Source organism: Tachypleus tridentatus, chromosome 2 (assembly GCF_004210375.1).
Source record: "Tachypleus tridentatus isolate NWPU-2018 chromosome 2, ASM421037v1, whole genome shotgun sequence".
NCBI lineage: Eukaryota > Metazoa > Arthropoda > Merostomata > Xiphosura > Limulidae > Tachypleus > Tachypleus tridentatus.
This window is the reverse complement of record NC_134826.1, coordinates 14622626-14637935: the sequence shown is the minus strand read 5'-3', so window position 1 is coordinate 14637935 and position 15310 is coordinate 14622626. Positions and strand designations below refer to the sequence as shown.

The window sequence follows — 15310 nt, the reverse complement described above, 5'->3', positions numbered from 1 at the left end:
TCATTCTTACTTGTATTGTAACTTTCAACTAATGTCATTCTTACTTGTATTGTAACTTTCAACTAATGTCATTCTTACTTGTATTGTAACTTTCAACTAATGTCATTCTTACATGTATTGTAACTTTCAACTAATGGTGTAGTATTCTATATGTATATTGCGGTGCTGACTTATGACTTCCATATTATAATTTGGTAAAGATGGTTTATTCACCGTGTTGTCATACTGTATTATTTCGAGTATTGTAATATACAATAACGTAAATTACCTTACATGATGTGATTGCTCGATATTCTAACCTCTGCTTTGTATTGGATTTAAATCAAAATAAACCTGAAGTTTCTGCTAGATTTATGATGCTGTTTTAAAGTTCTTTAGAAAGTTTATTTTGATTTAAATTGCTTTTGCTTTCTTTTATTTTGACTTGTGCTTGGTGTGTATACTGTAGGTATAGTTGTAAAGTGGTTGCCAGATCTAATGAGCTGATTGGTCAAGCTATGGACCTGTAACTTGTGGGACTAATATTTTATTATCTTTCTGATCATTTCGTCTTCTTCTTACCATCAGAGACTTTTATTAGCCAATCAATCTGTATCTCACCTTAAAGCCAATCAATCAATATTTGTTTCTCCAAGTCCTGAGTTCAGCTATTAAATATTTGATTTAGTTCATTATTTAGCTACTATTGCGACAGTACTGTATGTTTTAATTCTATGTTTCTTATCTGATAAATATTTGTGTTTTTACTGTTTTACCTCTGATTTATCATCTTAAAAACTTCACATAAACTATCCGTTTTGTTCTTACCAACTAACTTTCCAACCTTTCTGTTATCTGCAGGCTTTAACAAAGTGTTAACTAATAAATCTTAATCAATAATACGACAGTGTTAAGTGACATTACAAAGTCACGAATAAGTTATTGTTACTTGTTTCTAATCTTAACAATAAGAATAATGAAAACTTAATGAAGGTTCAAACTGACCCAACAAACAATTTTGGAAAGTAAATGGCTTGATATATTAAACATATACCATGAATATTAATTATATATTTTTGATTATCTTTAGAAGATAAGACGAACTATTTTCTTGATTCTAACAGACTTTTTGAAGGTATTCTTCTAGGACGTGGATTAATTATGGATTATATTTTACAAATATTTCCTTATTACAGCCTTGACTGTGAAATACATCACAAAACGATTCATCAGTGAATATGACCCTGATTTAGGTAAGTTATTTAGTAGAAAAAGTGCATGAGTTATAGTTTTATTCCATTGTGTTCAAATTCGTAACCACATTGTGATCAGGCACATACAATGTGTTATCTCCTACATTCTTCTATAATTCATCTATTGTTCATCTACTAACAAATCAAGTCAACGTATTACATATTATTTAATTCTCTCAACAAGGTTTTCCCAAGGAACTGGTTGCTAAACATGTGATTGTATCAATACAATATCATACATAAGAACGCCATTTTCTCGCGGAAGAACACACTCTACATAAAATAGCAAGCTAAGGTCACATTGCCCATTTTTTTTGCATCACTGGATTTGTTTACAGTCTGACGCTTCACTTGTCCCACAGTCCCCTGCTGGTACAACGGTAAGTTTTTGGATTTACACTGCTGAAATCAGATATTCGATTCCATGAGCTGGACACAGCTGATAGCCCCATGTGGCTTTGCAATAAGAAACACACACTTGTCCAAGAAATAATGCCAAAACTAATAATTTTTCTTTCAAGGCTAATGCGAGGAGTAATTTTGACGATAAACATAACGTGTAAAATTAACCAACTGTATTCATTCTGAGCTGAAAATAACGACATAAAACAGGTGAGAGCAACAGAGCTTCTTGTTACCAACTTATTAAGTGATGTTCGTTAAAAATTAATTTTCATGAAATTTTCACAGAATCTTCAAGAGTGAAACGCATTTCTCTCGTTTTCGAGTTTTTTCTCACGTAAAAAAACTGGCCAAGCGGGTTAAGGCACTCGACTCGTAATGTGCGGGTCGCGGGTTCGAATCCCTGTCACACCAAACATGCTCGCCCTTTCAGCCGTGGGAGCGTTATAATGTGACGGTCAATCCCACTATTCGTTAGTAAAAGAGTAGCCGAAGAGTTTGCGGTGGGTGGTGATGACTACCTGCCTTCATTCAAGTCTTACACTGCTAAATCTGGGACGGCTAGTGCAGATAGCCCTCGTGTAGCTTTGCTCGAAATTTAAAAGACAAACGTAAAAAACAAATAAAGAGAAATTGACAGTTAGTGAATCAACACGTCAGTCCAAGAAAAGCTTTGATTAAAAAAACAATAATTAAACAGGGGCAATTGAAGTAGATTCGCTCTACAAGGAAAATTATTACTGAAGTTTCCATGGAGGGACAACAGTAAGCTTACGAACTTACAACGATATAATCCATCGTTCATTTATGCACAACAGACAGCCAAATGAAATTTTGTTTTAAAACAAACAATAACCGAAAAAGTTCTATAATTTTTTACTTGATATAGAACTAAAAATATATTGTTAACTTATTTACGGTTACTTCTAAATAGCTAAAATGCTTTAATATGAAAATAAGTAATTTCCAACTAATTAATTTATTGATTAGTTTAATACAAGATAATTTCTTTATCTTGTTTATTCTTCAGATAATTGTTTGTGTGTGTGTGTATGGGGGTAATTAAGTATACGCGGTTGTTATAAGGTTTTAAATTACACTTTATATGACTAATTTTTGACTTTATGGTAAAAACGATGGGTAAAAAAATGTCCGATATTTTTAAACTATTTTATTATAGGTGGCGTATATAAGCCATTTTTTCGTTTTATTTCATCCCCCGCTAGAACAGCGGTAAGTATTCGAATTTATAACGCTAAAATCAGGAGTTCAATTCCCCTCGGTGGACACAGCATGTAGCTTAAAGTGACTTTGCTATAAGAAAATACACAATTACACACACTCGTTTGACTTCGAGGAGCAAATTAGAGAATTTATACCGAATTGTAAACACATTTAAAGAACTCTTACAACAGAACATCAGTAAAAAGTTCACTTGTATCATAAACTAATGTTTCTGAATTAAACGCTAGCTTTTAATAATTTTCTACCTAAAGGTATTAGCGTTTATTTTATGAGTGCTTAGATTTGTTGGCTCGTTTGTTTTCACGTAAGGCGCTGGGAGAGCTATCTGCGTTAATCGTCTCTAATTTAGCAGTGTAAGACTAGAGGGAAGACAGCTAGTCATCGCCACTCTTGGGCTAGGCTATTCTTTACCAACGACGAATAATGGGACTAACTGTAACGTTATAACGCCCTCACGGCTGAAAGGGCGAGCATGTTTGGTGTGACGGGGATTCGAACCCGCGCCCCTCGGATTACGAGTCGAGCGTCCCTATCACCTGGCCATGCCAGGCCGTATGAATGCTTATAATAACTTGAATTTCTAGGTCACTAGGTGATTAAGTTGATTTCTGGGTCACAGGGTGATTAGGTTCATTTCTGAGTTGCTGGGTGATTAGGTTGATTTCTGGGTCACAAGGTTGTTATGTTCATTCCTGGGTCACAGGAGGTTCATTTCTGGGTCATAGGAGGTTCATTTCTGGGTCACTGGGTGGTTAGGTTGATTTCTGAGTCACAGAATGATTAGGTTCATTTCTGGGCCACAAGATGATTAGTTTCATTCCTGGGTCACTGGGCGATTAGGTGCATTTCTGGGTCACAAGGTGATTAGGTTGATTTCTTGGTCACAGGGTGATTAGGTTCATTTCTGAACCACTGAGTGATTAGGTTCCTTTCTGGGTCACAGGAAGTCTAGGTTCGTTTCTGGGTCACAGGGTGTCTAGGCTCATTTCTGAGTCACAAGGTGATTAGGTTCATTTTTGGGTCACAAGGTAGTTAGATTCATGTCTTTGTTTCAAATAACTTAAATAATATGTGATATTTTAGCGTTTTTTTACTTAAAGACAAAACTACACGATAGGTTATCTGTTTTATGCCTACAACAAGTATCAAAACCTGAATTTTAGCGCTATAAGTTCCTGGACTTGCTGCTAAGTCAGTCACTTGGAGGCAATATTTTGTTATTCCTAAAATTAAAATGTAATAATAAATAAAATATAAACAAAATGATCTTTATTAACAAATGAAAACGAATTATATCAAAATAACGTAAACCATTTGCTTTTATATGAAAAAATAAAGTTGTTCTGAGGTAGATTTATGAACAACCACTAAAATATGTAACGTACTTTACAATAGGTTCAAATCACACAAATTATAAGTAACAGAATTATTGCATTCGGATAATTTACTTTTTAGTCGAGTGTCGTTCTTGGATTATTTTCTTAAATTGAAAAAAAACAAAACGAAAGAGATGATCCGGTTAAATGTTAAATGAAGACTTGACCTTTTTATGTTCGTTGTAGAAGACACGTATTGCAAGATCGAAGTTCTTGACCACCAAGAGGTCATTGTTCGATTGATGGACACTTGCGATAAGGTATGGTTTAGAAAAAGTCGATAACGTGATTCTATCGAAAATATGTGTGTGCATGTGTGTTTACATCTATATATATGAAATACTTACTTAAGTATATTTTATTTATTACGAACAGGAGCACTCTAATCACTGAGCCTAGAAACTTAGGACATATCACAGATTCCATGTGCTAACAAAACCCCTAATATTTAAGTTTATATCAAATAATCCGTTCGGAAGAAATGTTCTTTATTTCATTTTATGAACATTGCTCCAGTAATTAAAAGAAACTTTTAACACAACTTATGGCTTCTTATTTGAAATGGAAGTTTACGTATTTTTGGGCCTGGCATGGCCAGGTGGGTTAAAGCATTCGACTCGTAATATGAGGGTCGCGGGTTCGAATCCCAGTCGCACCAAACATACTCACACTTCCAGCCGTGGGGGCGTTATAATGTAACGATCAATTCCACTATTCGTTGGTAAAAGGATAGCCCAAGAGTTGGCGGTGGGTGGTGACGACTAGCTGCCTTCCCTCTAGTCTTAGACTGCTAAATTAGGAGCAGCTAGCGCAGATAGCTCTCGTGTAGCTTTGCGCGAAATTCAAAAACAAAAAAACTCGTATTTTTTCTAGAATCGCGTCCTTTCTTTTCTGGTTATTTATTTTCTATTCCAGAAAGAGGGATACAAATGTATGTCTGCTTTTCTTGTTACAAGTATATTGACGTCACGAAAGGTTTAAGTGTGATAGTAAAGTGGGAATCGCTATTGTTCTTTTATTTCTTAAATACACTTAAACCTGATTACGTATGATAATACAATTCTAGCGATGAATGTTTTTTTTTGAATGCGGCATAGCTCGCGTTACGAAGACATGAAGTGTTAGTGAAAAGTTAATATGATAAACCATTACTATATGGCCCCTCATAAACGTATGGGTTATTATATTTTTCAGAAATGCGAAAAAAAAAGTACGAATAAACTATTATATACATTTCGAATTTATTAGTTGAATATCCTATATTAAAACTTCAATAATTTCGATTATGATAATTATGGGTGTGCACTATAATATATACATATACCCTGCGATACTTTCAATAGTGCAACATTTTTAGTACATAATAGTCTGTACCCTGTGATACTTTCAATAGTGCAACATTTTTAATACATAATAGTCTGTACACTGTGATACTTTCAATTGTGCAACATTTTTAGTACATAATAGTCTGTATCTTGTGATACTTTCAATAGTGCAACATTTTTAGTACATAATAGTCTGTATCTTGTGATACTTCCAATAGTGCAATATTTTTAGTACATAATAGTCTGTACTCTGTGATACTTTCAATAGTGCAACATTTTAGTACATAATAGTCTGTACTCTGTGATACGTTCAATAAGTGCAATATTTTTAGTACATAATAGTCTGTATTCTGTGATACTTTGAATAAGTGCAACATTTTAGTACATAATAGTCTGTACCCTGTGACACTTTCAACAAGTGCAACATTTTAGTACATAACAGTCTGTACCCTGTGACACTTTCAACAAGTGCAACATTTTTAGTACATAATAGTCTGTACCCTGTGACACTTTCAATAAGTGCAACAGCTTTTATTTTGGTTTCGGGTTGTTTTTATAATAACAAACTAATATTTAATCAGAGGTTTGGATTTACTGTGTTTATTGTAGTTCCTCCTTCTGTTTTTGTTTTATATCAGTATTAATATTCTATATATATATACACTAGTCGTATCTGTATCTACTAACATCAGAAATATAACAAAGATAATATAAAAATGTTAAGTTTAGCATAGCGTTTGTGGCTAAAGTGCTGGTAGCAGTTTACAAAAAACCCATAATATTAATAATTCATGTGTTTCCCATAGTAATTCAGTACTCTCGATAACAGTGATTCAGTTTGAAATCTGCAGCATCAAACTTTACTATTGGCAGCAGTAAGCTGGTTGGGAAAATAGAATACGTTTAACATCCTAACTACGTTTCTATAAGTATTTATTATGATGTATACAAAAGTATGTATATTTCCACACTGTGGTTCTCGTATACGGATTAATTGTTGACTGACTTTTATATACAGTATCTTATGAATGTTTTCCTTTCTAATTACCACCAATGTTAGAAAGTCTCTGTGTTTTCATTGGTTTCTTGCATCTTCACAGCCAGAAAGTTGACAACGTGGAATTATTGGCCGAACACTCACATAAAAATGCAAGGTAATCATCAGATAATATATCTTCCCTGATTGGCGAATCTAGGGAAATTTATATTTTCTTAGCGCCTATCGTCTGTAAATTTTCCCTCACCTGAATCTCAGTACTATGTAGAGATAACATAGCTCTGTTCAAATTATGGTTCGTGTATAATTAAAAATTTCAAAGGGTTGGATTTAATTTGCAATCCGTTTGAGTTTTATACGTGTTGTAGAACAGACTATTTTTTTTCTAAGTGCATCCTTGTAAACAGTTGATCAGTTTACAACTGACTAACAGATAGGAAGTCACAATGAGATGTAAGTTTCACAGAGTTCTGACGAATTAGCTTTTACTTTCATTGATATTTTTTTCTTACGTTCTCAACTCTCTTTTGTTTATTGGGTTAACTCACTTTCAGAAATCTTCAGCCCAACAATATCACAGAAAGATAACAGAGTAGCATTAGTGAATAATAAACATTGTGCAAAAGTTTGTTCTCTGTTTGTTCGTCGAATTACTGTCTACTTCGAGGCTATTCTGTAACTGGTACAGCTTTAGCACACAATTCTTTCGTAATGTAAATGACAGCTCAGAATAACATTGTTTTTTTCTTCCATAGCAAGCGACCCGCATCTACATCTACAATTCCTCACAAACATGAGTACGACTGCTATCTCACGTTGAATAAAACAGTGAAATATGAAACATTAAATACATAAAATAACTACTAAATGTCAATACTCTAGTAGTATAAGGCAGGTGGCAGCACTGTCTCTGTAGAATGGCTCGGACAGTTCATCGAAATGACATTTAAAAATTTTCTCAATAGGTCATCATAACTTTACAGTACTATACAATGTTTCCTTTTATAACAATATTTATGTAATGACTCAGTCACAAGTTCTATGAATGTCTGTAAACATCACAGTAAAATGTTCTTCTTTCTGTTGCTTCTGTTTTTAATTACATGATAACTGAGGTGACATATTTTCATACGGAGTATCCGCTGTTATAAACATTGTTAAAAACTAGAAGTATTTTTAAGTCATAATTATAGTGTAAACAATGTTATTAGTAACCCCTAAAAGTTAGCTTTCTTACAGAAATTTTATGTTCTCTAAGAAACTTAAGTACAGGGGGAAACAGGAATCCAGTCAATAATAGATAAACACTGACTAATACATTTGGAATCTCATTGTATTTAGAACTTGGTTCTAAGTACAACGTTTCTATGTCTATTAGAGAATTGCATAAAGACACAACTAAAATTTTTCAGAAAAGAAAAGAAATGTAGAAATGACCAACATCAAACTCTAAACACATTGTAAAGAAGACAGTAGGAACCAACATCAAACTCTAAACACATTGTAAACAAGACAGTAGGAACCAACATCAAACTCTAAACACATTGTAAACAAGACAGTAGGAACCAACATTAAACTCTAAACACATTGTAAACAAGACAGTAGGAACCAACATCAAACTCTAAACACATTGTAAACAAGACAGTAGGGACCAACATCAAACTCTAAACACATTGTAAACAAGACAGTAGGGACCAACATCAAACTTTAAACACATTGTAAACAAGACAGTAGGAACCAACATCAAACTCTAAACACATTGTAAACAAGACAGTAGGGACCAACATCAAACTCTAAACACATTGTAAACAAGACAGTAGGGACCAACATCAAACTCTAAACACATTGTAAACAAGACAGTAGGGACCAACATCAAACTCTAAACACATTGTAAACAAGACAGTAGGGACCAACATTAAACTCTAAACACATTGTAAACAAGACAGTAGGGACCGACATTGAACTCTAAACACATTGTAAACAAGACAGTAGGGACCAACATCAAACTCTAAACACATTGTAAACAAGACAGTAGGGACCAACATCAAACTCTAAACACATTGTAAACAAGACAGTAGGGACCAACATCAAACTCTAAACACATTGTAAACAAGACAGTAGGGACCAACATCAAACTCTAAACACATTGCAAACAACATACTAGAGATGATATTTATATCATCCCTATGTAACAGCACAGGCAAAATTTAACATGTGACAACATATATAGCTATTTAACCAAAATTGAGTTTAACTTGTCTAATTTTTGCTTGTTAACGTTCTACTATATCACGTGTCTGTGATTTTACGTAGAGACGATCTTTTAGACATCCTTACAATCTTGTTTACATGATTTATCAATGTTTGATATTAGCCATCCTTACATTTACTTCCTTTTTTGAAAAGCGTTTTTTTTTTTACTTGTAACTTTGAACAACGGATTATAATAACATGTTAATAATAGTAAAAGTAAGAAATTAGGATTCGAAATAGAAAAAATATCTTACAACGTTAACCATCCATTTGTGTTAAAGTAACTCTCAAGCGTTGCACGTTCTATCAAGGAAGTTTTGAGTATTAATTACCTCGCTATGTTTTCCCGCCTCTTTTCCTAGAGTAAGTTTGTGTTGAGTTTTTTTAAATAAAATCGATCTACATGAATAAACACTTATGCATCAAAAATATCTTGTCGCTATCTTACTTCCAAAGTACATTCTGCTACAAACAGCTTTTAAAGGAAAATACTAAACACCATTTTCTTTAAATTAGGAAAGGAGAGAACCGGGAAGATATTTGAAATGGGCCGACTCCTTCTTTGTCGTTTATAGCATTACGAGTCGCCCAACGTTTGAATATGCCCAAAGATACCTTGATTTGATCATTCAGAACCAAAGAAATGGAGGAAACCCAGAGTGTTCCTTAGTGTTAATCGGAAACAAAGTAGATCTGGAACGCTACAGGTAAAAGCATATAAATATATGAATATAAATATTTTATAAACGCATTACAGTTCCCTGTGTTTGCACGAATATACACAAATCAATTAATTACAAAAACTATATACATATAATGTCTGGTCACTTTATTAAGAGCTATGTACACTTTTAGACTTGAGTCTAACAAGTACCACAGTAGCTAAAACAATTTCATGGGTAAACAGCTTCAGCCGCCAACAACAAACCATAACAATAACCGATAGACATTCAATGGAAGGCGATTCTTATCATTCTCCAAGCGTACTTTACAAAGAATGTTACAACTGCTCTCAGTTAACAACGAGAAGAAAAGCGCCTTGAGCTGTCTAAAGAGCCTCAAACATTGGACTAATAAGAACTTCTGGAAGATGATGCACTTCAGTGAATCACGCTTTTCCATTTCTTTTGTTCAGATGGAAAAAGACAGAAACAGCTACAAGAATGATTCACTACTCTTGTGTGGTTCTAATTATCCAGACCTCTGGTGTTAGAATAGTGTATTATCCAGACCTCTGGTGTTAGAATAGTGTGTTATCCAGACCTCTGGTGTTAGAATAGTGTATTATCCAGACCTCTGGTGTTAGAATAGTGTATTATCCAGACCTCTGGTGTTAGAATAGTGTATTATCCAGACCTCTGGTGTTAGAATAGTGTGTTATCCAGACCTCTGGTGTTAGAATAGTGTATTACCCAGACCTTTGGTGTTAGAATAGTGTATTATCCAGACCTCTGGTGTTAGAATAGTGTATTATCCAGACCTCTGGTGTTAGAATAGTGTATTATCCAGACCTCTGGTATTAGAACAGTGTATTATTCAGACTTCTGGTGTTAGAATAGTGTTTTATCCAGACCTCTGGTGTTAAAATAGTGTTTTTGGACATGTATTTCTGAATATCTCGGACCCCTTGGTCCGTTTTGGCAGAATGAATGATAAATATAACAGCTTACTTCAGCATAATTTATGATCGAGTACATCCAGCTGTACCTCCAATGTACACTTTTGGGAATGGATACTTACAAGAAGACAATGCTTCCATCTCCAGTTCCTAAATTCTGCGTGTAGTGTTTGAAAACGTTAAGAAGACTTTAGGTTTCTTCTGTGACCACCATAATTCTTGGATCTTAATCTAGCTGAGCATATCTTTAACAATTGGTCTTCTCCACTTTGTCCTTGAGAAATAAAAGTCCATCTTTCGAAAGCGCTCTGGCGTAAGAGTTTGATCATCTTATATTGGACCTTCTTAAGCCTACATGTCTTTCTGACATCATTCCAAATAAATATGAAGGACACATTCGCTATTGCGCTCCTCTGCATGCCTAACTCCATTAATTTTGTAGAATATTAATGAATGAAAGGGAAACACCCTCCAGAACAACTTCCAGCACCTCGCAGATTACCATGAATGATTTCGATAATTAGGGCAGGAAATGGTATAGCTCCTAATAAAGTACCTAAAATAATTACGAGAAACATAACTTTGCTGATGTCCTCATATATACCTCCTTATGAGATAAAATATAAGAAGTTTCTTCACATATTAATGTTTCTATGACTGACCCTTTTTTATATGTAATCCTACCAGTCAATATATGTACTCGCTTTTCAAACGTCATCGCTATTTATGTTATAAAATTAATCGATTAATTAAGACACTATGAATTTTACTTCACCGTTAACTGATGTCAATTAAAATCAAGTAGGACCTTTAGAAAAACGTTTACTTTTTAATTGTACCCTTACTTGGTCTTCTGATTTGTGTTTTATTTATGAACTGTACCCTTACTTGGTCTTCTGATTTGTGTTTTATTTATGAACTGTACCTTTACTTGGTCTTCTGGTTTACGTTTTATTTATGAACTGTACCCTTACTTGGTCTTCTGGTTTACGTTTTATATATTTGAACAGTGACTTACTGTCTTATTAAAATAACTCAAGTATAATATTTAAAGGGTCACATATCTTAATTTTAAGATGTTGCTTTTCAGCAATGGATTTTTCTATTTTCTAAAGTAAGTTTTGTAAAAACAACTTCAATGTTCAAATATTAATTGTGTTACACCTTTCTGCTCTTTACATCAATACACAAGTTATCATTGAAAGTATCTCACAGAAGACAGCAGTTCAAGTGAAACAGTTAGTGTTTTTTGTTAGTTTTTTGCTAAACCTAAGTAAGGCCCCCCAGTGGCTCAACGGTATGTCTGCGGACTTACAACGCTAAATTGCGAATTTCGATACCCGTGGTGGGCAGAGCACAGATAGCCCATTGTGTAGCTTTTTGTTTAATTCAAAACAACAAAAACGACCTAAGCAAGATGTACCATTTGTTATTACTTTCATCGACGGTATTTATTATGTCAAATGGTATTTTTAAAACTCTACTATTTCTTATTATTATACATTTCATTATGCAGATTGTTTTACAATGTTAGCTTAATATTCATATTTAGAACTACCCTGAATCTCCTAGCTACCCGAAACTCAGTTGGTGTTATTGATATTATTGTGGAAAAAATACCCAACAGCGAGAGCAGTATTGGTGAAACAATGTATTCTACTCTTGATAAGTGGAAGCGTAATAAACGTATAATTAGTTATAATGACCACGAGACTGATTTTCAATTTCGCTTCGAGTACATAACTTTCTCTAAGTTGAAGTCAATGCTAATTACCTAAGCCTGACCTCCCCTTTCTCACAAGAAAAGACAGAGGTTACTTTCTAAAAAACCTTTCTTATAACCTCTAATAAAATATCTATTAAATGAAATATAGAACGACCTTTTTATTATCTTACAATAATATATATACCTAGCGTCTATTTTAGTGCCTATATAAGTAAACAAACTCCTACTTCATCTGTTGAATGGCACCACAAACAAAAATCCATATAAATTTGCACTTACTAGGTATTCAAAATTCAAGTAATTAGAAAGGTAACTGTAGTTGTATGTGCAACAACCATTTCTTTATAATTATGTATTATAAACATTTCTTATTCTGACTTAATTTTCGTTCCGTTTTTAGTGCTTCTCCTTCCTGGTCAAACAACTATACTTTAAAAGATTCGCTGGTATGTAACATTGGTTTCATCAATGACGACTCTCAAGAATATTATTAAATAACTTTTTCAGAAAACTGTAAGGTGGAACTTCAAGATAAAAGTTCTTTTCACTGGTAACTTGTAGCTTCTTTTTTGTTAGGCACGTTTCCCTTCGAGGTTCCATAACTTCCAGTACTATATCTTTGTAATTTTTAACATTCTGCTTTTATATCCGAAGAAATGAGATAGAAAGAACTGTCGCTTTACAGGAAGTTTTTATTGACAACACTTCATTTGCTTATTTGTGCCTATTTTATCAATAATTTATTTCATTCATAAAGAAATATGTTTTTGAAAGAAATTTATGTACAGAAGAGTGGATAATCATTGTTAAAAATTACCACGTTTAAAATATTTTGTGCTTTAAATGCTACTGCAATACGTTATTTGTATTTTTTAGACAAGTAAGCAAACTAGAGGGTGCCACCTGCGCAGAAAAGTATGATGCTGTATTCTTTGAAACTACCGCAGCAGAAGACTATGACGAAGTTGAAGAAATTTTCCATAAGGCATTAAGAGTCGTTCTTCAAGATCAAAGTCGATTTGTATCATTAAAACATCTTTATATAGCAGAAGACAAAATGGCTTCCAATTTGAATCGTAATTCCTTACCACGTAATCTGAGATCTCATATAACAGCGCCATCTAACTCTAAGCTTCCTTCGGTGTCGAAAGATCGTAAGCCTGACGAAAAAAGTTTTCTACTTATGGACAGAAATCCAAAGTTTAAGCTGTTTAATAAAGGATTTAGAATATTTCAATCTTAAAAGTTAAACAAGACTCTGAAAGTAATGAAAAGTTACAAAATGAATAGGTCTTAACCACACTCTTTGGAGTTAAAGTTCACTATATAAACACTTCGCTTGCTCATAAATCTTATTAGAAGTGAGTACAACCTGAAGGAAAGGGCACAAAAGGTGAGAAAGGGACGAATTTGGGATTTTACAATGTGTATTTCTGTTGTAAGTGTATTAGACAAACTTTATATTGATAACAGTAAATTATTTCTTTCTTCATATGAGAAATTATAATTAATTTTACACTTATAATATACACGTATTTATACACATTTCATGAGCTATATAGATTACTATATGTACTTGTATGTAAAAATTTGTAAAAAAAGAAGTTGTATTTCTTTCATCAAGTTATCCAATTTGTACAAAGGTTTAAGACGTTAGAAAAGATGAGAAATACAAGAGCTCAAGTATGCTTTTCCCCTTCTGTAAAAACAGAAGATTAAGGCCAAGACAGGTTCCATATCAGAATAATTCACATTTTTCTGATTTGAATTAACACTGAAAGTAATTTTCAGATAAATTAATAAGAAAATGAAATTAACTGCTGCAGATGATCAGTGTCGGATTTAGAGGAAGTGCAATCCACGCAGTTGTACGAGACGTATCTCTTTTGAATTACTAGAGGAAGGAACCTCCGGCATCACAGTTTTGTATGGAGACCTCAAAAGATTCACATCTGGCCTTGCAAGTATGCAGTGTTATATATACACACCCACACATACAATTTTTTCTGTATACTGAAAAATATTTGTATCTCTTCAAGTAAAAACTCGTTAATGCGTTTTTCTTTATTTCCCAGGACAACTTCCAATAATGTTAATTTTACATTTGTTCACGATATAGATGGCATCTCCATATAATTATATTTGAAAGCAGTAGTTAATGTTAGGATTTGCACTAACTGATAAAAACACGGGTCGAAAAGATGGGAATTTTGCTGAAAAGTGATGACCAAGGAACAGTGTTTACTATTGAAGCTGCTTCACTTGTAAACTAAATTCTCAAGTGTTTATGTGTGTGTAATTAAATTATTGTTATTTTTTCATGTGTATCAAATATTATGCAAGCTGACTCGTATCCTTTTACTTATTTTAAGACTATTTTTTCTGCTTTGCATCTATTTTTTTTCGATATCAGCGCCATCTTTAAACAAGTTCAATCTTTAAAGTGCTGTTGTTATTACACGGGATAATAAACATTAAAAGGTGATACTGTTTAAAGGTTATATTAACTATTACGTAACAAAGTTACTTTTATGTTGTGAAAAATCCTTCTTTTATCAAATTAAACCACAATTCAAAATATTTAAACATTTTACTTTTTAATAAAAGCGTATAACGTGAAACGGTTAATTACTGAACATAAGGCATTACATTATCCAATGAAACTGAGACACCCAGGAAGTTGTGAAACGAATAATACTTACTGAATGGTTGACAAAACTAACGCTGAGTGATGTTAGCATGACAACATTCAATCATCCTAAAGAAATACAAATGTGTCACGACATCTAATTTATCGTTTTAAAGGGAATAGGAAACTCCTGCCAAAGAAAATATTAATTCTACCATATGCTATCAAGAGAGTTATCATTCCAAATTCTGTGCACGTGATTGCTCCCACCACCACCTGAAGATGAGAGTGAAACTGATGAAAGTGATTCAAACTAAGCCCTTTTTGTACATTCTGTTCTTGGGGCGTCCTGTCGCAAACTATATCCAATGTCCCTTAAGCGTTTTTGAGTGAAAAAAGGGTTAAAGGGAAACTCATGCCAAATGTTTTGTCTGCCCCAAATACTCTGTTCACTGATGTACTACCTGAGGAACGGACTGAAGTACTTATTGGAGTTTGATGTTGCAA

The 15310-nt window shown here is 33.4% G+C and overlaps 1 protein-coding gene across 2 annotated transcripts in view; it reads left to right on the top strand.

The window, feature by feature from the left end:
* The window catches only part of LOC143238457 (ras-like protein family member 12), a 54867-nt gene extending 41201 nt beyond the window's left edge, over positions 1–13666 (top strand). The window contains exons 2-6 of one of the 2 annotated variants that reach the window (XM_076478718.1): positions 1176–1232; positions 4442–4515; positions 9347–9537; positions 12575–12620; positions 13051–13247. In XM_076478718.1, the coding sequence (XP_076334833.1) occupies positions 1176–1232; positions 4442–4515; positions 9347–9537; positions 12575–12620; positions 13051–13095 (413 nt within the window). In that variant the 3' untranslated portion in view covers positions 13096–13247. Of the gene's footprint in view, positions 1–1175; positions 1233–4441; positions 4516–9346; positions 9538–12574; positions 12621–13050 lie in introns of both variants that reach the window. The other variant, XM_076478709.1, reaches the window with a different exon arrangement.
* Positions 13667–15310: the final 1644 nt, after the last annotated feature.